This window comes from Diabrotica virgifera, chromosome 4, assembly GCF_917563875.1.
Source record: "Diabrotica virgifera virgifera chromosome 4, PGI_DIABVI_V3a".
In the NCBI taxonomy this organism is placed as follows: Eukaryota; Metazoa; Arthropoda; class Insecta; order Coleoptera; family Chrysomelidae; genus Diabrotica; species Diabrotica virgifera.
In genome coordinates, this window is record NC_065446.1 from 18,663,010 (window position 1) to 18,684,842 (window position 21,833).

The following is a 21,833-nucleotide window of genomic DNA, read 5'->3' on the forward strand; positions in this document are numbered from 1 at the left end:
AGGCACATTGAAAAACAGATAGAGTAATGTCTATATAAAAAAAAGAAGAAGAAGAGAAGAATTTTCAAAATTAAACATGCGTTGAAAATCGGACTTAAATTTTCGAAATTTTTGGGAGATTTGGGGACGAGAACGAAAAACAGACCCTAAATGGGAATGGCCGTAACATCCACACCCTTGTACCAAAATGGATGGTTGACATATTTCTCTCTTCCTATATTTTAAGATTGGATTTGGCCCAATTTTTTCAATTCAGTCACATTTAGAAAATCGAAAATTTCTTGTATAATATAGTGTCGCATGTACGGGAACAGCCGTTCTCTGGGATATAAAAAAATAATAAGCATCAAGGAGACCAAAGCGAACTATAAACTATTTTTCTCGGTTAGATCTACATAGATCAAACTGAAAATTTGTAGAAATACTCCTTATAATGTTTATAAGGACGTAACGTAGAGAACATTCCAAAATTTTAGAAAAATTTTCCGAAATTTTCCCTCTTGTCGGAAAATCTTTTTGGAAAATTTTGGGTAAAACTCACCGTCATGCCCTTTTAAGTGTTGTACACAGCGTATGTACCAATTTATAGCTAAATCGATTCAAAAGAAACCGAGAAACACTGTTTAAATTTTTTTTTTGATAATACCTCCTCCTCGATAGCCTAAAAGACTTAAGCTTTCTGTTCGTTTGCCCCAACATTTTTGTCAGACAATTAGATTTTTTGTTCAAGAATATAATTACTTGTAACTTACTGCCTTTGTCGGAAAATTGATTTTAAAGATAAGGGATGCACGAACCCAGCAGAGTTTAAAAGTATAATTTATTAATAAAAATTAAATTTTTTTGTCCGACTTTGGATTTGACCCAATATTTTTGTCGGACACTTAGATTTTTTTATTTAGAATATGTGGGTACAGCTCTACGTCATACCCTTTTAAATGTTTTACTTAGTGTGTGTACCAATTTTCAGCTATATCGATTTAAAAATAACCGAGAAAAACTGTTTTAAATTTTTTTTTTTTTTTGATAATACCTCCTCGTCGATAGCATAAAAGAATTCAGTTTTCTGTTCGTTTGCCCCAACATTTTTGTCAGACAATTACATTTTTTGTTTAAGAATATAATTACTTGTAACCTACTACTTTGTCGGAAAAATGGTTGTAAAGATAAGGGATGCACGAACCCAGCATAATTTGAAAGTATACTTTACTAATAAAAATTAAATTTTTTGTCCGACTGTCGAGTTGCCCCAATATTTTTGTCCGACACTTTGATTTTTTGATTAAGAATATAATTACTTATAACCTACTAATGTTGTCGGAAAAATGGTTTTAAAGGTAAGGGTTGCACGAACCCCGTATTGTTTAAAAGACAGTTTATTAATAAAAATTAAATTTTTTGTCCGACTTTGGATTTGACCCAATATTTTTGTCGGACACTTAGATTTTTTGATTTAGAATATAACTACTTATAACCTGATACTTGTGTCGGAAATTTTTTTTAATTGGAAAAAAACACTACAGAACGATGTTTGTCGTTGTTCAAGGAGTATGTACGCAAATATCAGATCACAATTTTTCTAAAATTTTCCCTCTTGTCCGAAATTTTTTTGGGAAAATTTTGGGTACAGCTCTACGTCATACCCTTTTAAATGTTTTACTTAGTGTGTGTACCAATATTCAGCTAAATCGATTCAAAAATAACCGAGCAAATCTGTTTTAAAATATTTTTGGATAGTACCTCCTCGTCCTTAGCCTAAAAGAATTAAGTTTCCTGTTCGTTTGCCCCAACATTTTTGTCAGACAATTACATTTTTTGTTTAAGAGTATAATTACTTGTATCCTACTACTTTTGTCGGAAAAATGGTTGTAAAGATAAGGGATGCACGAACCCAGAATCGTTTAAAAGTATAGTTTATTAATAAAAATTAAATTTTTTGTCCGACTTTGGATGTGCCCCACTATTTATGTCGGGCACTTAGATTTTTTGATTTGGAATATAACTACTTATAACCTGATACATGTGCTGAAATTTTTTTTTAATTCGAGAAAAAAATACAGAACGATGTTTGTCGTTGTTCAAGGAGTATGTACACAAATTATCAGATCACAATTTTTCTAAAATTTTCCCTCTTGTCCGAAAATTTTTTAAGAAAATTTTGGGTTCCGATCTACGTCATACCCTTTTAAATGCTTTACTTAGCGTGTGTACTAATTTTCAGCTAAATCGATTCAAAAGTAACCGAGAAACACTGTTATAATTTTTTTTTGATAATACCTCCTCGTCGATAGCCTAAAAGAATTAAGTTTTCTGTTCGTTTGCCCCAACATTTTTGTCAGACAATTACATTTTTTGTTTAAGAATATAATGACTTGTAACCTACTACTTTTGTCGGAAAAATGGTTGTAAAGATAAGGGATGCACGAACCCAGCATAATTTGAAAGTATACTTTACTAATAAAAATTAAATTTTTTGTCAGACTGTCGAGTTGCCCCAATATTTTTGTCCGACACTTTGATTTTTTGATTAAAAATATAATTACTTATAACCTACTAATGTTGTCGGAAAAATGGTTTTAAAGGTAAGGGTTGCACGAACCCAGTATTGTTTAAAAGACAGTTTATTAATAAAAATTAAATTTTTTGTCCGACTTTGGATTTGACCCAATATTTTTGTCGGATACTTAGATTTTTTGATTTAGAATATAACTACTTATAACCTGATACTTGTGTCGGAAATTTTTTTTAATTCGAGAAAAAAAACTACAGAACGATGTTTGTCGTTGTTCAAGGAGTATGTAAGCAAATATCAGATCACAATTTTTCTAAAATTTTCCCTCTTGTCGGAAAATTTTTTTAAAAAATTTTGGGTACAGCTCTACGTCATACCCTTTTAAATATTTTACTTAGTGTGTGTACCAATTTTGAGCTAAATCGATTCAAAAATAACCGAGAAAACTCTTTTAAAATTTTTTGATATTACTTTCTCGTCGATAGCCTAAAAGAATTAAGTTTTCTGTTCGTTTGCCCCAAGATTTTTGTCAAACAATTACATTTTTTGTTTAAGAATATAATTACTTGTAACTTACTACCTTTGTCGGAAAAATGGTTGTAAAGATAAGGGATACACGAACCCAGCATACTTTAAAAGTATAGTTTATCAATAAAAATTAAATTTTTTGTCTGACTTTGGATTTGCCCCAATATTTTTGTCGGACACTTAGATTTTTTGATTTGGAATATAACTACTTATAACCTGATACATGTGCTGAAAATTTTTTTATTTCGAGAAAAAAATACAGAACGATGTTTGTCGTTGTTCAAGGAGTATGTACACAAATTATCAGATAACAATTTTTCTCTCTTGTCGGAAAATTTTTTAAGAAAATTTTGGGTTCCGATCTACGTCATACCCTTTTAAATGCTTTACTTAGCGTGTGTACCAATTTTCAGCTAAATCGATTCAAAAGTAACCGAGAAACACTGTTTTAAATTTTTTTTTGATAATACCTCCTCGTCGATAGCCTAAAAGAATTAAGTTTTCTGTTCGTTTGCCCCAACATTTTTGTCAGACAATTACATTTTTTGTTTAAGAATATAATTACTTGTAACCTACTACTTTGTCGGAAAAATGGTTGTAAAGATAAGGGATGCACGAACCCAGCATAATTTGAAAGTATACTTTACTAATAAAACTTAAATTTTGGTCCGACTGTCGAGTTGCCCCAATATTTTTGTCCGACACTTTGATTTTTTGATTAAGAATATAATTACTTATAACCTACTAATGTTGTCGGAAAAATGGTTTTAAAGGTAAGGGTTGCACAAACCCCGTATTGTTTAAAAGACAGTTTATTAATAAAAATTAAATTTTTTGTCCGACTTTGGATTTGACCCAATATTTTTGTCGGACACTTAGATTTTTTGATTTAGAATATAACTACTTATAACCTGATACTTGTGTCGGAAATTTTTTTTAATTGGAAAAAAAAAACTACAGAACGATGTTTGTCGTTGTTCAAGGAGTATGTACGCAAATATCAGATCACAATTTTTCTAAAATTTTCTCTCTTGTCCGAAATTTTTTTGGGAAAATTTTGGGTACAGCTCTACGTCATACCCTTTTAAATGTTTTACTTAGTGTGTGTACCAATATTCAGCTAAATCGATTCAAAAATAACCGAGAAAATCTGTTTTAAAATATTTTTGGATAGTACCTCCTCGTCCATAGCCTAAAAGAATTAAGTTTCCTGTTCGTTTGCCCCAACATTTTTGTCAGACAATTACATTTTTTGTTTAAGAGTATAATTACTTGTATCCTACTACTTTTGTCGGAAAAATGGTGGTAAAGATAAGGGATGCACGAACCCAGAATTGTTTAAAAGTATAGTTAATTAATAAAAATTAAATTTTTTGTCCGACTTTGGATGTGCCCCACTATTTATGTCGGGCACTTAGATTTTTTGATTTGGAATATAACTACTTATAACCTGATACATGTGCTGAAAAAATTTTTTTTAATTCAAGAAAAAATACAGAACGACGTTTGTCGTTGTTCAAGGAGTATGTACACAAATTATCAGATCACAATTTTTCTAAAATTTTCCCTCTTGTCGGAAAATTTTTTAAGAAAATTTTGGGTTCCGATCTACGTCATACCCTTTTAAATGCTTTACTTAGTGTGTGTACCAATTTTCAGCTAAATCGATTCAAAAGTAACCGAGAAACACTGTTTTAAAATTTTTTTTTGATAATACCTCCTCGTCGATAGCCTAAAAGAATTAAGTTTTCTGTTCGTTTGCCCCAACATTTTTGTCAGACAATTACATTTTTTGTTTAAGAATATAATTACTTGTAACCTACTACTTTTGTCGGAAAAATGGTTGTAAAGATAAGGGATGCACGAACCCAGCATAATTTGAAAGTATACTTTACTAATAAAAATTAAATTTTTTGTCCGACTGTCGAGTTGCCCCAATATTTTTGTCCGACACTTTGATTTTTTGATTAAGAATATAATTACTTATAACCTACTAATGTTGTCGGAAAAATGGTTGTAAATAAAAAAATTTCAGGAAATTGACATCTTCGGCGCGTCCGACTGCGCATATGCCCCGTGAAAATTGTCCGACAAGGTTACCACATTATTGTAAAAATGTTTTATGGTAGATACCGTTAAAATTATCCATGTGGTAATAAATTTATTATTTTCATAAATTTGACATATTTAGCGTGTCCGACGCGTCATATGCCCCAATATTTTTGTCCGACAAAATTGTTTTCGTTGTTTATATGATAAAATCCATTGATTAAAATAGAATGACCAATGTGGTAATAAATTTTTTTCTTGCATAAAATTGACAACTTCGTCACCGGTTGACAGACAAACGCCCCACTACCATAATGCGTCAAGCTCAAAATTTGTCCGACTCCACCAAAATAACAAGTACAAAAAGTTTCAACGGTGTGGTCATAAATAATAATTGTATATGCGGGCCCAAGGCCTATTATAGATCTTGTAAGAACCTACAAAATTCTTTTTTAACGAACTTTCTAAGATAAAAAATAAAAAAGTTACGGTTAAAAAATCAATATATTTTTTTGAAAAAAAAAGGAGAAATCCAATTGGAACCATATAATGTAAGTTAGCGGTGCTTTTAGTCATTGGCCTTATTTTTATTTCTCTTTATTTATGTATTATTCCTAGATTCTAGAAGTTTGACTGGCTTAGAATGATTAGTTTTAAAAAAACTGAAGTTTAAAGCGAATAACGAATGTTTACAATTTGGTAAAAAATGCCATTTTCTTCAGAATAGAAAGATTAGCATCAGAGATACGAAAAAATGTTTAAATAAAAAATTATAGGTGATTTAATTCCCAAGAACTTGGTTTGATAAAATTTGTTCTACGACAAAAATTGAGTGAATCGTAAATGAGTATACCATCGAAAAACATTGATTTTTTAGATATAAAATTAACACTTTCGATAGCGAATAAATCAAAAACTATTAATTTTATCAAAAAAATGTATAGAACATTTTTTGCATAGAATGAATGTTTTTATTAACTTTTGCGGTCAAAATATAATAAAAAATTTCCACCCCCGAGATGGGGTGGCAACCACCCCCATAGTAAAAGCGCCTGTCGGCATCATACAGATTTTGATCCTTGGATTATCCACTACGTATTCTCAAATTTTCAAGCAAATTATCCATTCTGTAAAAATTGCTAGGTGAAAAGCTTTGGTTCCTGGACTAAATTATATGACGAAAATTATTGTTACGTAATAGTCACTAACATTGTAATGTTAAATAACCACATAAATAAATTAAAATATATATAAAAATTAGGAAGTTAGATTAATGTGAGATTAAAAATTAAAGGGGTTAATTTGTTATTGAAAAGAGGTATGTACTAACCAAATAGGTCTGCAAAAGGAAGAACCAAACTGTTGGTAATTTTGAAAAGAAATGGTTTTCCAATAATTTCAAAACTCCATGATGAGAGAGGTGTAAAAATGTTAAAGTAAATATGCATGATTCACATTATTTTTAATTATGATGTCGATAGCATTTATACCAAAAGATATGTAATTCCAACACACAGAATTTCGGGACATTGGTGGAGATTCAAAATTGTCATTGAGTTTTATGGTTTTACAACATTGATTTTTGTTTTAGTTTCGATTTTTATATGGTAAGTTATGTAAAATTAAATAGTAATCAAAATAAGTTTTTGCATGCATATGTAATATTTACAAGTCATTGTAATTCATTGTAGTTTTTTCGAACAAAAAAAGAACCAACGAATGATCAAACTTAAAGGAGTCTAAAGGAATAGACAATTCAATAAAAAATATATTTTGTTACTTATAGTATTCAGTGTAGATATTGTCTATTCATAATAACATGGAAATATATCAATCACAAAACAAAAGTATATTTCTATTTTCTATTATAGCTTAAATAATTCAAGAACACAATTTATTATTTTAATTGGGAATTAACCAAAATTTCGTTTAAAATACGTTTATTTTTACTTTCCGAATTAGACCAATCAAGAACGATTTCCGAAATGGAGATTCAAACGTCAAAATAAACGTGATTTAACACATTAACCAGCCAATTGAAAATTTTTGTTTTGGCCTTCAAGCTTCATGTTTAGAATCTCAATGTTATTGTAAATTATAATTTAACTCACATAACTCCTGGACCAAAGAGGATGTGAGTTAAATACAACTCACGTGGCGTTCAATGTGTGAAACTGAAATTGTAGTTAATTCGCAAACAAAATAGTAAATAATATTAAAAGGCTTCAATAAAATAGCTTAAGAACAATAATAAGAATAAAAGTTTATTAATTAGCTCAAAATATAGAATGTTGCTAACTAAGAAAACAAACATACAAACAAGCATACATTTGGGAAATGTACCGATAGAAAGGGTTGATAAATACAAATACCTAGGAACCTGGATTTCAGAGAAAAATGATCAAACAACAGAAATAAGGACCAGGATAGAAATAGCAAGAAATGCGTTTGTAAAAATGAAAACAGTTCTCTGCAACAAAGACCTTAGCTTAGAACTGAGAGCAAGAGCTTTGAGATGCTACGTGTTCTCGATACTACAATATGGACTTGAAAGCTGGACATTAAAGCAAGAACACATAAATAAGCTACAGTCATTTGAAATGTGGTGTTACAGAAGAATGCTTAGAATAGCATGGACACGGAGGAAAACGAACACGGAAGCACTGCAAGAAATGGGTAAAGAATGCGAAATAATAAACACAATAAAAATAAGAAAGTTACAATATCTGGGACACGTAATGAGGGGACCGCGATATGAAATGCTAAGACTGATAATACAGGGAAAGATAAGAGGCGGAAGGAGTATAGGAAGAAGGAGAGTGTCATGGTTAAAGAATTTAAGGGACTGGTTTAGATGCAGTTCTATAGAACTCTTTAGAGCAGCGGTGGATAGAGTAAAGATAGTGATGATGATATCCAACCTCCGATTAGGAGACGGCACTTGAAGAAGAAGAATAGAATGTTGACAATACAGCATATTTACAGCAATTATTACAAAAGAATTTGTTGATTGGTCCACATCCTAAGTAGGGATCACACATATAGAATTTATTAAACACACGTTATTTAAATACTGTTAGATATAACAGTCTCCAGTAACACTAAAATGAAGACGCTTAGTTTTGTGTACATATTTTGATATCTTATGTATCAAATATGGAAAAAATTTTAATTTTGCAATAGTTTCTTTCACTTTGTAAATGTGAAAATTAGCTCTGTTACTTAGAAAAACGTATTATTGGACTTACAACAACAAATACAAACATTTAAGTCATTCCTCTGTAACATTGACCATAAGTTTCGTGATTTATTTAAAATAAGTACTTATGAGAAAAACAACAGGAAAAATGGCCCAAAATGGTATGAGTGGTTAAATTTGAAAAATCATATCTCGGATAATATGAATCCTAAAGACTAAAAGTCGTTGAGAGTAAGGATAGATGTTTTTATCTGAATCAATGTCTATACCTATACTCGATTAGAAAAAAGTTATCGGCAAAAATAACGCGGTTTTCTTGTTTTTTTTTTTCTTGTTTTTTTGTTTGGTTTTTTGACTATATTTTTCTCAAATAATGCTCTAATGCACCCTAAGCACAAGTGCACAGGGACTAATTTATCTCTTTCTCAAAAACGGACCCCTTTAAATGGTAGCACTCCGCGTTTTTTTTATATTTGGGGGTCCATTGAAGATAAGAAACAATAAAACCCCTTTAACGTTGCAGTTCCTTTTAGCTCTATTTTTTTGGACATAATAGCATATCAGAGTGTATAGATGATGGACACTCTAATGAGAAGACCGTAAGAACTTGTCTCCGTTAGCCTTTTTAAATATTTTTATTTAATTTTAGTATTAAACAAACATGCATGCATTTAAATTTTTTGAAAAAAAAAATATTTTAATTCTTGTCAGAGGAATGCTGTAAAAACATTACATGCATAACGAATAATCAAACATGCACTCAAAATATGCACAGAAAAAAATTAAAAGAGTGCAAGAAATATATTACAACAAAATGTGGACTAACCATAGTCCACTCACTAAAAAATAAAACTTCTTGAAATGTCTCCCCAGGCCTCCCAATATACCTATATGTATTTTTTTATTTTATTTTGCTATTATTAAAGAAATTTTTGAGATATAGAGGTTGTCTCAAAATAGACTTACTTTTACATATTGGATTTAACAGAAATGTAAAAAAAATGCATGTCCTAGATAACTTGTTTTTCTGTTTTTTACAATGTTTAGGAGTTCTCTCTCCTAAATATAAGGAGAGAAAACATTTCTTTGTTAGGGGAACCAAAAACCGGAGGTGGTCGGTAAGATCAGATTGGCAATTATAGTGTTTGGAAAGCTCAGCTACATTCCCAAAAATAAGAGATACCCGCAATACCTAAAAACAAAAATCTACAACCAATGTGTACTGCCTCTATTAACATATGGAGCGCAAACATGAACACTGACAAGAAAAAACATGGATAAGAGATTAAAAAGAGAACATTGGTAGAAGAAGTGAAAATATCTATAGAAAAACTAGGAAACCACAAATCCCAGGCAGCGATGGCATCCCAGCAGAGTTATTTAAGCACGGTGGAGAGCAGCTCGCCACGGTGATGCGAGAAATTGTTTGTAAAATTTGGTCTGAGGAGCAAATGCCTGAAGAATGGAGCTTAGGCTTTTTATGCTCGTTGCACAACAAGGGAAACCAACTGGAATGTAATAATTACCGCGGAATAACTCTCCTAAATACAGCATACAAGATATTGTCAAACATTTTGCACGAGAGATTGAAGCCTTATACCGAAACGTTTCTAGGAGAATATCAGGCAGGATTCAGGCGTGGACGTTCAACCATTAACCAGATCTTTACACTACGACAGATCCTGGAAAAAGCGCAAGAGTTTAACATAGATATGTACCATATTTTTGTCGATTTTAAAGCTGCATATGACAGTGTCTTAAGACCAAGTCTCTACAACGCTATGAATGAGTTAGGAATTCCAAAAAAACTCATATGTATGATAAAAGTCACAATGGTGGATGATATCAGCAGTAAAAATTCAAAACGACTAGTCAACCCCATATGAAATACATAATATGTAACCCCATTCGTTCTGCTGCTGCTGCTAGCTCGGTTAGGATTTCCGCAGTTCTCACTCTGGTTCTTGTTATAATGTCCACGTCGTCTGCATATGCTAGAATTTGGACAGATCTATTAAATATTGTTCCCCTGCTGTCTATATTAGCGTCTAGTACGACTTTTTCTAATGCTACATTAAAAAGTTGACCAGCGCATCTCCCTGCCTTAACCCACTCACATATGGATCAGAGGCATGGACGCTAACTAAAACAGATGAATCCGCTCTATCGATTTTTGAAAGAAAGGTGCTACGCAAGATATTCGGAGCGGTCTGTGAGAACGGAATATGGAGGCGTAGATATAACTTTGAACTGCAGAATATCTACAAGCATACGTTTGGTGGCAAAGATATTATCACTATATTTAAGCGAAACCGCCTGCAGTGGGCAGGATATGTAGCCCGGGCCCCTGAATCGAACATGATAAAAAAGATTTTAACAGCGCAACCCGTGGAAATGAGAAGACGGGGTAGACCAAAGCTGAGGTGGATGGACGGGGTAACAAGATGCCGAGAAGATCGGAGTCGGCGACTGACAGAACAGAATGGCGTAGAAAGCTTGAGAAGGTCGAGGCACTCTAAGGGCTGTAACACCAAGATGATGATGATGAAGAGATTAAGAACACAAAGGGCCATGGAAAGAAAAATGCTACAAGTACTCTGAGGAATAAGAAAAGAAACGAATGGATAAGAAAAACTACTAAGGTCAAAGACGTAAATGAAAAAATAGCAGAACTGAAATGGAAATTCGCTGGGCACAATGCAAGACAAAAGGACGGCAGTTGAAATAACCAAATATTATACTGGAGACCCTGGGAATACCGAAGAGCAAGAGGAAGATCTCAAATGAGATAAATGGACGACATCAAAAACACGTTGGTTCCAAATGGATAAGTATAGGCCAGGACAGAGAATTTTGGAGAGAAAAAGGGGTTTTTTTTATAGAATAAAATTGTATTTTTCTTATCGAACCACAAAACTTATTGAACAGCCTAGTATATACAACCTCAAAGGTATTGTATCTTGGTTTGTGTACTTTGGGTTACTGTTTTCGAACGGTAAAATTGTTTTAATGCTGCTTCAACCCGTTAAAAATAAATTATAACATGAATAAACACGGTTACAAAAATTCAAATCTGCCTCTAGTTTATATATTCATAAATGTGGAAAATAAATGACATATAAACTGAGATAATTGCGTATTTACTATATTTCTTATAGGCTTCTGAAGAAAAGAAAACATTGTGTTATAGGAACTTATTTCAAGGAAATATGTATAAATAATATAAAGATGGTAAAATAACACGTGCATTATTTTTTTAATGACTAAAGTGGACCTATATTTTTAATTCCTAAATACATGTTTGTTTTTTCTATTTATTACTGATACTGATAGTCTGTCTATAATCTGACGAATTCTAATTTTATTGTGGTCCTCTCTATAGCTACTCTAATCTTTAATCCTTCTTCCAAAAAAAAACTATGTCGGAGATTTTCCAGTCACGAGATACGACGGCGTCCCGGTCCCATTTTGCCAAATATTTTGACCTGGAGAACATATTGAAGTTACTCAAGCTTACGTTGTATCATAAAGTTAAGCACTTCTTTTGTTTTCTCACTCGCTCTATGACTTTAACGTTGGTGACATGGTCCGTACAAGATATCGTCAATATCCTCTTGTAAATCCACATCTCGAAGGCTTCGATCTTCTTTTCAGTAACTTGCATGTTGGACAGTAAATGTCCAGTAATCGACTCTGTACAGTAACATCAGAAGATCTTGGGACCTCACTATCCGCATCTTGGTGGTCGCTAAGCTGAGGTCACTGCAGCACAGTAAGACTCTCATCTTTTTAAATGTTGACCGTGCAATTTAGATTCTGGACCTAATTTCTTCAGTGTCCTTCAGATAGTTCCGGGTTAGCTGAATCTGTTCAATCTCTCGATCTCTTCATTCACTACTATTAGTGCCCCTAGATCTACATTTGCATGGCTATTAATCATGAATTTGGTTTTCCTAATGTTGAGACTAGGCCGTACTTTATGCTCGCAGTTCTCACACGGTTCAGTATTGTCTGAAGATTATTTAGGTTGGTTGCTAGTACCACAGTGTTGTCGGCGTAGCGGAGATTTTTGGTGTATTTTCCATTAATTCGGATTCCCATCTCGTATGTTCGTGAGGGCTTCAGTAAAAATTTACACATGCAATAACAAATTTGAAATAGAATCGCATGAGACCTACTGTTTCATGAAGTACTTACTCTTCGTCACTAGTTTAATTAAAGGAATCTGTCTTCAAAACATGCTGAGTATATCTCATTAATAAATAGCAGCTAAAACTCTAGGCCGAAACAATAAAATAGCAAAATAAAAAATCAGCTAGCAATGAAACTGGCACTAAAGTAGGAATGGTTAAAATTTACCTATATAGCTGGTTACCAGGTTACGAAACTTGCGGTGATTGCCTTTAATTTCAGGTAAGTCCACTATATGAAGCGATGAAACATACGTAGGTACATGTATTATCGACATAAAATGATAATTTAGATGTTCTTTAACCCATTTGTATGATAGGCTTAAATTTTATAACAGGTTATTCAGTGAAACGGTACGATTTGACAATGCTCCTGACGATAAAGTAGAGGAGCCGCGGGCTTGTGACGTAAGCGTTGTGAATCTAGAGAGTAGGCAGTTTAGTTATCATAGAGGCGTGGTCTTGTGAACAGCGCGCATTTGCTGTGAAAGCTTATTACAAAAATAGTGAAAGTTTTGTGTGTGTACAACGAGCGTTTGGTTTACACTACCATTTGCCGCTCCGCGCTGCATTTCCGTCTAACATCGTGATTAAGACTTGGGTTAGGAACTTTGAAAGTAGTGGTTCAACATCACAAAAATGAGGTGGCAGTATCAACTGCTCGCACACCACAATATATTGAAGCGGTGCGAATCGAAATGCATAATGCATTACACGCGAGTCCCTGCGACGGCTCGCGTGTAATGAACATCGCACCGCTTTAATATTCTGTGGTGTTATTTAGTTCTGACACTGCCACCTCTTTTTTGTGATGCTGAACCACTACTTAATAACCTTCAGTTCCTAACCCAAGTCTTAATAGCCATGTTAGACGGAACTGCAGCGCGGGGCGGCAAATGGTAGTGTAAACGAAATGCTCGTTGTACACGCACAAAACTTTCGCCATTTTTGTAATAAACTTTCACAGCAAATGCGCGTTGTTCACCCGACCACGTCTCCATGATAACTAAACTTCCCACTCTCTAGATTCACAACGTTTACGTAGCAAGCCCGCGGCTCCTCTATTTTATCGTCAGCAGCGTTGCCAAATCGTACCGTTTCACTAAATCACCTTGAAGTTATAGACGGGTAGAAGTATTTTATACTATAAAATATCGAATCAAGTAATTTTAATACAACGTGTTTGCCACAAAAAGATTGCAGTTTAGTTTTTAATTAATAAATGTCACACTGTGTGGCATTTATACAAAAATATTATTTAACCTATAAAGTAAATCATGTACATACTCCATTTTATGAAAAATATAACGATATTAACGTTAACTATATTGTATGTTAACTAGAGACTTCTATGTGGTGCAGGGTAATTAATGGCATGTAGCGTTCTTTTCTTTTGGTTAACCCCTTGAATTCTAATGAGGCCTAAAGATGTCATACCGTTACTATTGTCAGGTGCGCATGATAGTTTCAGGCATCATATGCAGATATGCACAACATTCGTTTAGAATTAGTATTTGTTTGCCTTTCACTGGAAGAGTTGTGTGTTTCTATTCAGTACGTAGATAAAAGTGTTTCCATAACGTCGTGTCAGTTTAGATTCATATCTTGCATGGACCTATAAATAAAGAAATCTTTATTTATAGGTCCATGGTATCTTGTATGAAGCAATTTCAGGCCCATCTCGACCAAAACACTACAATGTAAATGCAGCGAAAAATCGAGTTAGGAACCAGGTCGCGTTAGGCATATTTCATCATAAGTGTCGTCAGCAATGAAAGGGTTAAAGCACCATCAACTGACTCTTCTCTTCAAAGCTGTAGGACATTTCGTTCAACGGTGGTTTCAATCTGAGATGTGGTACTCACAACACTTCTACGAAATTTCAATTTTGATGTGCGCCTTCGCTGGCCAAGCGTGAGATGGGATGGGTCACTCTTGCTTCTTGTTTTCGACCTCAGAAATTAGTTTCCTTCTGATTAGTTCTGAACCGAACCAACAGTTCCAACTGAATATAAAGAGTATGAACGGAACTATTTCAGACTTCTTTTTTTCTTTTTGTGTACACATAACTCTGTCTGTTTACCTCAATGAGCCTCCTGTAAGTTATCATTCCATCGTTTTCGTGGTCTTCCCACTGATCGTCTTCCTATTGGGGAACCATCTCTCGCCGTCCTTACTACTCTATTTGTTGTCATTCGACTTATGGTGTCGTTCCATTCTACTCTTCTGTTTTTTACCCAGTTATTAATTTTCGATTCCAAACTAGAACCAAATATTCTGCTGCAGAGAAATACAACGCTATAAACGATGTGCTGCAGAGAAATACAACGCTATATCCGATGTTCTTAACTCCACAACTGCTAAGTATCCAACTCATCCCAGAGAGTGTACGCATTACGTTATTTCTTCAAGAAATCTTTGTCTTTGTCTCTGCGCAGTGATATTTAAATGTGAGAGTGTGATCCAATGTAACCCCCAAGTATTTTGGTTCTACACCAGCGTTTCCCAAGCGGTGGGTCGAGGCGTGGCTCTTACAGCAGCTGAATAACTTACATATATATCATCATGGATGAGGGATGGATTGAGAATATGAAAAAACATCAGAAGGTGGGTCGCCAGACATAAAAGGTTGGGAACCATTGTTCTACACAGTTCCTCTAATAGTCCTGGCCACAGTATGTTAAGTTTTTTCTCGCTCGATGGTTGTTTAGATAATAATAACCGCAGACTTGAGTTTTCTTTGGTATTGTATATATGTGAGTATGCTAGGGTTGAAATGTTACTGAGGGATTCTGCTAGTTCTTCCAGTTTAGCCGGCTGGAAACGACAATTTTTTAAAACCTCTGCATTTTAGAGCCATCGTCTTATCATTAGCATTAGTTAGTGTAAATATTTTAGAGAAGAGGTGCAAGAACGCTTACTTGAGGTAGTTCATTTCTCTGATTTCTGTATTGGCTCTTCCACGATTGTTATGTAACAAAGAACCGACGATTCTGAAGGATACATTTCAGAAGGCACATCGGTCTTAAGGTATTGGTCATTTCATACATTTTGACTAGCAATTTTTGATGGTTAATGGTGTCATACTAGGTAGTTAAGTCAATGTAAGTTACAATCGTTATTTTCCTTTCTTCACAGCAATTCTTGATGTATTGTAACGATTTTAAAGATGATATATTTTTCTTTTGATACCAAATTCCTCTATATAATATACAGCACTAATAATAATGTCCAATGAAGTATCATCAGGTTGGCATTTGTAGATTAGAAGTAAGCAAACGGGTATCCATCATATAGAATAGCTATTGGATCAACAGGTTTATATAAACATGTCGGCAACTCTTCGTTAAATGTACATTCTTTCACGGTTTTTGCTCTAAATTTAAAAGAACCCCTTGGATTGACATGAAATTTGGCATACGCATAGCTTACATGTCAAAGAAAGAAGTGATATTGTGCCAATGTGTGCTTTTGCCCTGGGGGTGACTTTCACCCCCTTTTGGGGGTGAAAAATATACGTCCAAAATAAGTCCGGAAATGGATAAATTAACTAATTTTAAGTAACTTTTGTCCTATAGAGCTTTTTCGCCAAGTCAACACTTTTCGAGTTATTTCCGAGTAAATATGTTCATTTTTCAACAAAATAACTACATTTTTAGACGGTTTTTCGCAAATAACTCAAAAAGTAAGTATGTTGTCGAAAAAAACGTTCTTAGTAAAAATATAGCCTATAAAAAAGTAAAAAAAAAAAATGGTGTACGCGTTAGGTCTCTGGATCTCGTAGAACCAGAGTTATAGCCAATGAAAAGTAGATTCATATTCACCAAATTTCAAATAGAATATTTCGACGTGAAATATCCCAAAAATTAAGCACTTTTTGGGGAAAACCCATTATAACTTTTTTAAAGTGTTTAAAAAAAGCTTTATTTCTGTTTTTACAAAAAGTTCTAGTATTAAATTTAAGCAAGTTACGCTCAAAATAAAGTTGGTCCCTTTTTGTTTTTGCAAAAAAAATCGGGAAAACCACCCCCTTATTAGCAACTTAAATGAAATTAATCGTGACCGCTCCACAAATTATTTTACTTATGTTGTGATTATATGATCTGTAAGTTTCATCGATTCAAAGTGCTTATTTTTGAAAAAATTTGGTTTTAAAGTAAAATTTTAAAAAATTTTAATTTTGAAAAATATGCTTTTTTTCAAACTTAAAAATTGTTAGAGATACCAAAAATCTCTAAAAACAAAAAAAAAAGTCAGCATTGCTTTTCTGAATATCCTGTATCTTTTGTTTATCTGTAAGACAAAAATTGATTAAGATTTGGTGTTTCTAAATTTGCATACATTCGTGATCAGTGACTCGTTCAACCCCTTTTAACTACAGCCCTTTCAAAAATAAGAACTTTGAACCGATGAAGCCTACAGATCATATAAAAAATACATACACGAGTCAAAAAACTTGTGAAGTCGTAACGATTAAGTTCCTTTGAGATACTAATTAGGAGGTGATTTTCCAGATTTTTTTACCAAAAAAAAGGACTAGCTTTATCTTGAGCGTAACTTGTTTACTTTTGACGCTAGAAATGTTTTTTATAAAACAAAAATGAACCTTTTTTTAAACACGTTAAATAAGTTGAAATGAGTTTTCCCCGAAATGTGCTTCAGTTTCGGTTATTTCACGTTAAAAGTATTCCATTTGGAATTTGACGAATATGAACTTATTTTTCATTAGATATAACTCTGCTTTTACTAGGTGTAGAGACGTGGTATATACACCATTTTTTAATATTTTTTACAGGCTATATTTTTGCTAAGAATGTTTTTTTCGACAAAATACTTACTTTTTGAGTTATTTGCAAAAAACCGTCTAAAAGCGTGGTTATTTTATTGAAAAAATGAACATATTCACTGACAAATAACTCGAAAAGTATTGACTTAATGAAAAAACTCTATGGAACAAAAGTTACTTAAATTAGTCAGTTTATACATTTCCGGACTTACTTTGGACGTATAATTTTTCAACTCCAAGAGGGGGTGACAACCACCCCCAGGGCAAAAGCACACATCGGCACACTATCACTTTTTTTCTTTGACTTGTTGGCTATGTGTGTGCCAAATTTTATGTCAATCTAGCGGTGCTTTAAAATTTAGAGGTTTTGCAATATTTTACCGCTGAAGAACGTACTATAATTTGTTTTCTCGAAGAAACGCTTAAGGAATTCCCAAAATGTGCATTGTAGAGCGAATGAATTCATATGCCCGAATTTAAATGTTACAATTTAAGCGTAAGGGTGGCATTCACGGTATTAATAATTAATATCGACAGTGACATTCAAAACAAGAATTTTTAATAATAGTCGTATTTTTCACAAAAGGAGTGAACATATAAACAATCTCCAGGCAAAACAAGACCACACCAAAATACAAAATAATAAAAGAAACAGTTTATATCTGCATACAACGTGGATTAAAAATATCTCTACTTGTCAATATGATTGCTAAATGATTACAAACACAAACTGTTAACTTGTACTATTTTGCATGGTTACAATTATACCTCCTATACGATGTTGTAATATAAGCCTAAATAATGTTTGTTACAACTTACCACCCAAACAGATAGACATCTAGAAATAACAACCTTTAGAATCAAAATATTCACCACTATCTTCTAGAATTATGTAGTACTGTTTAATATTTAGTTTATATACAACCTGATAGTTTCTACTGCGCATTTAAGAGCTTTCTTTATCTTATTTTATCTCTGTAGCTATACTTTGTTTCACGTTAAGAACGGAACATTGCGCTTATGGAGATCAGTGTTGCCAAACCTCTCGGGCATTGGTGGCTACTCGACTACCGATATACGATTCATTCTAATCAGTACGGCGTGGCATCAGCGCGCTTCTATCGTCCATAAGAAATACATTGGCCTATCTAAGCAAAGTTCCGTTCTTAACGTGAAACGCCGTATAGTTCCCATATTGTTATATGAAGTTCTTGTATATCCTCCAATAGACGGAGAGGCAGCGCTAAAAAATCTCTTTGAATTTACTAAAGCTAAATTTTTCACAGTTGATTACTGTGATTGTGTATAGAAACATACTGCGGTCGGTCAAGCGAAACGTAGAACAGGGGTTACTGAGAGGGTATCAAAGTTGCTTTCCTCGAAGGTAATTAAATCCATTTACTGAGGCTGAAAATCAGTACACACATTCTAAATTAAATATAAATAAAAGTTATTATAGTGGGTCAGCTGTATGACGGGACAGAGCCGGTCCGTCGGCCCCAGTGAATGTACAGGGTTAGTCACTATATTTTGAGCCCCTTGTAAACTGCTTTATTTACAGAATTAGAAAAAAATGTAAAATACAAAAGTTATTCGATTTTTTAATTATGATTTTTTGACATATATATCGTACTAGTGACGTCATCCATCTGGGCGTGATGACGTAAGCGACTATTTTTTTAAATGAGAATAGGGGTCGTGTGCTAGCTCATCTGAAAGGTTATTCAACTCTCTATGCAGTACTATAAACATTAAGATCATTATTTATACAGGGTGTCCAAAAAAAATTTTTCAATTATTAATTAAACAGTTAATTTAATTAAAAATTTTTTTATTGGACACCCTGTATAATTAATCATGTTAATGTTTATTACACAGAATAGGGAATTGAATAACCTTTCAAATGAGCTAGCACTCGACCCCTATTCCCATTTAAAATAATAGTCGATTACGTCATCACGCCCAAACGGATGACGTCACTAGTACGATATACAGGGTGTCCAGAAACTCTACCGACAAACGAAGACAGGAGATTCCTCAGATAATTTTAAGATAATTTAACCCAATTCACCTAGTACGAAAATGCTTCCTAAGGGAGCTAGAGCTCTTTGAAGATGGCATCATGTAATTAGTTTTTCTTAAATACCTCTAGAAGGCTTCTATTTAGAAAAACGAAAATTGGTATACACATTTACTTTCCAGAAATGAATCGATTCCATCTATTGCTATTTTCTAGTACAGGTCATAGGCGTCCGTTTTGGGTAGGGCAACGGTTATTTTATCGCCTAACTTTTTTGTCTTTAATTTTTAAGCATTTTTGACTCTGAATTATTTAATTGTGACTTATTCTAGTACTAAAAGGTACTCTTAGTTTAAGTCGATAGGATACACCGTTTTCTAGAAAAATCGATTTGAAAATTTTTCGTTCCTTTAATTAAAAAAAAAAAAGATTAAAAAAAACTATTTGGAAAGATGAAAACTGGTACATTTATTTATATTCCAGAGATTAATCGATTTCATTAATGGCGAATTTCTAGTACCGGTCATAGGCGTCCGTTTTGGGTAGGTCAACAGAAGTAATTTTGACACGAGATTATTCAATTATGAGATATTCGAGTACTAAAAGTTACTCTTGCTTTAAGTTGGTAAAATACATCGGTTTTTTTTTAAATTTTTTTAAATTTTTTTTAACTTTTTTTTTTCAAATTCCCAAAACTAAAAACTTTCAAATAGATTTTTCTAGAAAACGGTGTATCCTATCGACTTAAAGTAAGAGTACCTTTTAGTACTAGAATACCTCACAATTTAATAATCCAGTATCAAATATGCTTAAAAGTTGAAGACAAAAAACTTATGCAATAAAATAACCGTTGCCCTACCCAAAACGTACGCCTATGACCGGTACTAGAAATTCGCAATGGATGGAATCGATTCATTTCAGGAAAGTAAATAAATATACCAATTTTCGTTTTTCTAAATAGAAGCGTTCTGGAGGTATTTAAGAAAAACTAATTACATGGCGCCATCTTCAAAGAGCTCTAGCTCCCTTCGGAAGCATTTTCGGACTAGGTGAATTGGGTTAAATTGTCATAAAATTATTTAAGGAATCTCCTGTCTTCGTTTGTCGGTAGAGTTTCTGGACACCCTGTATATGTCAAAAAATCATAATTTAAAAATCGAATAACTTTTGTATTTTACATTTTTTTCTAATTCTGTAAATAAAGCAGTTTGCAAGGGGGTCAAAATATAGTGAATAGTACATTCACTGGGGCCGACCGACCGGCTCTGTCCCGTCATACAGCTGACCGACTATAATAACTTTTATTTATATTTAATTTAGAATGTGTGTACTGATTTTCAGCCTTAGTAAATGGATTTAATTACCTTCGTAGGAAAGCAACTTTGATTTAGCTTTAGTAAATTCAAAGAGATTTTTCAGCGCTGCCTCTTGGACTGCAACTTATCTGCGCGTATGGCATTATCACAAGGATAATTTATGTTGTTTATGTATTCCGTGTATTTTTTATTTCTTTCCAATATAAATTTTACGAGATTTTACAGACTTCTTCATAATCTTGTATATTCTTAATGAATAATTTCATCATATACGTCGTCATATACGTAGGTCCTTCCAATTTCAAAATCCAATCCATTTTTTTTTTAATTCTTGATTGAATTCTCTATTTCCGATACCAGTATAGATGGTCCTGAACAATTCCGGAAGTCACTTAGGTTTAGAATTAAAGCTGGGTGGCCTTCGAGATATCATCATCAATACATATAGTCATCAGCTGCTCAACATATGCTTCCTCTAGCAACTCCCGTTCAGATCTATCTTGCGCTGGTGCAATCCAGTTGGAGCATATCCTCTTTATTTTTTACTTTTAGAACACATTGTATATGAAAACCAACTTGAATAAACGTATAAAAAAGTATAAAGGTTGCTCTTTAATTTGTAATTTTGTAACGAACAAATTTCCTTCTTCGAAGATAGTGGTTTATACGATACATTAAAGGGATTTCAAAAAGCACAATCATAGATTTAGCTGAGCCACAAAATCTACGGGGAACACCGTTGAATTAATGAATTATCCAAATAACTACTTTAGAAGAAAAAAATATCAGCCACAATGTGTTACACAATATTGGAAATGATAATCTGATAGCATTTTGAATTTTTCCATTATTTAACTATATTGAATTATTCGAGTATTTGTTCTCCAATAGTGAATAGGGAATTCTCCTAACTTTGGCAAAAAATGTTTTTATAATCGGTGGAACCTTTTGTACATCAAACCCATTATTAATGGAATAAATAATCACTTTTCTATTATTTATTAATTGAATAAAAAATAAATTTTTGGAAGCAGTTTCAGCTAATCATTTAGTTGAAACTGCTTCATCTAGCTCTATTTTCTTATTAGTTCTAACGTTATTATCGGTAGTTACTGGCTGGTGATATTATTGCTCTGACCAAATATTTCATGTCCTCTGCTGGTTGACATGTTTATGGAAGCCTAACCTGGTCCATTGTATGATCTTTCTCATTCAGGAGAGTTTTTTCATCTC

The 21,833-nt window shown here is 33.1% G+C and overlaps 1 protein-coding gene across 18 annotated transcripts in view; it reads right to left on the reverse strand.

Annotated features, from left to right (window-relative positions):
• The window catches only part of LOC126883476 (phosphatidylinositol 4-phosphate 5-kinase type-1 alpha), a 240,122-nt gene that overhangs the window by 44,360 nt on the left and 173,929 nt on the right, over nt 1-21,833 (reverse strand). For 14 of the 18 annotated variants that reach the window (XM_050649046.1, XM_050649048.1, XM_050649056.1 and 11 more), the window contains exon 11: nt 12,648-12,710. The exons of the other annotated variants lie outside the window; for them this stretch is intronic. In XM_050649046.1, the coding sequence (XP_050505003.1) occupies nt 12,648-12,710 (63 nt within the window). The remainder of the gene's footprint in view (nt 1-12,647; nt 12,711-21,833) is intronic. 18 annotated transcript variants of the gene reach the window in all.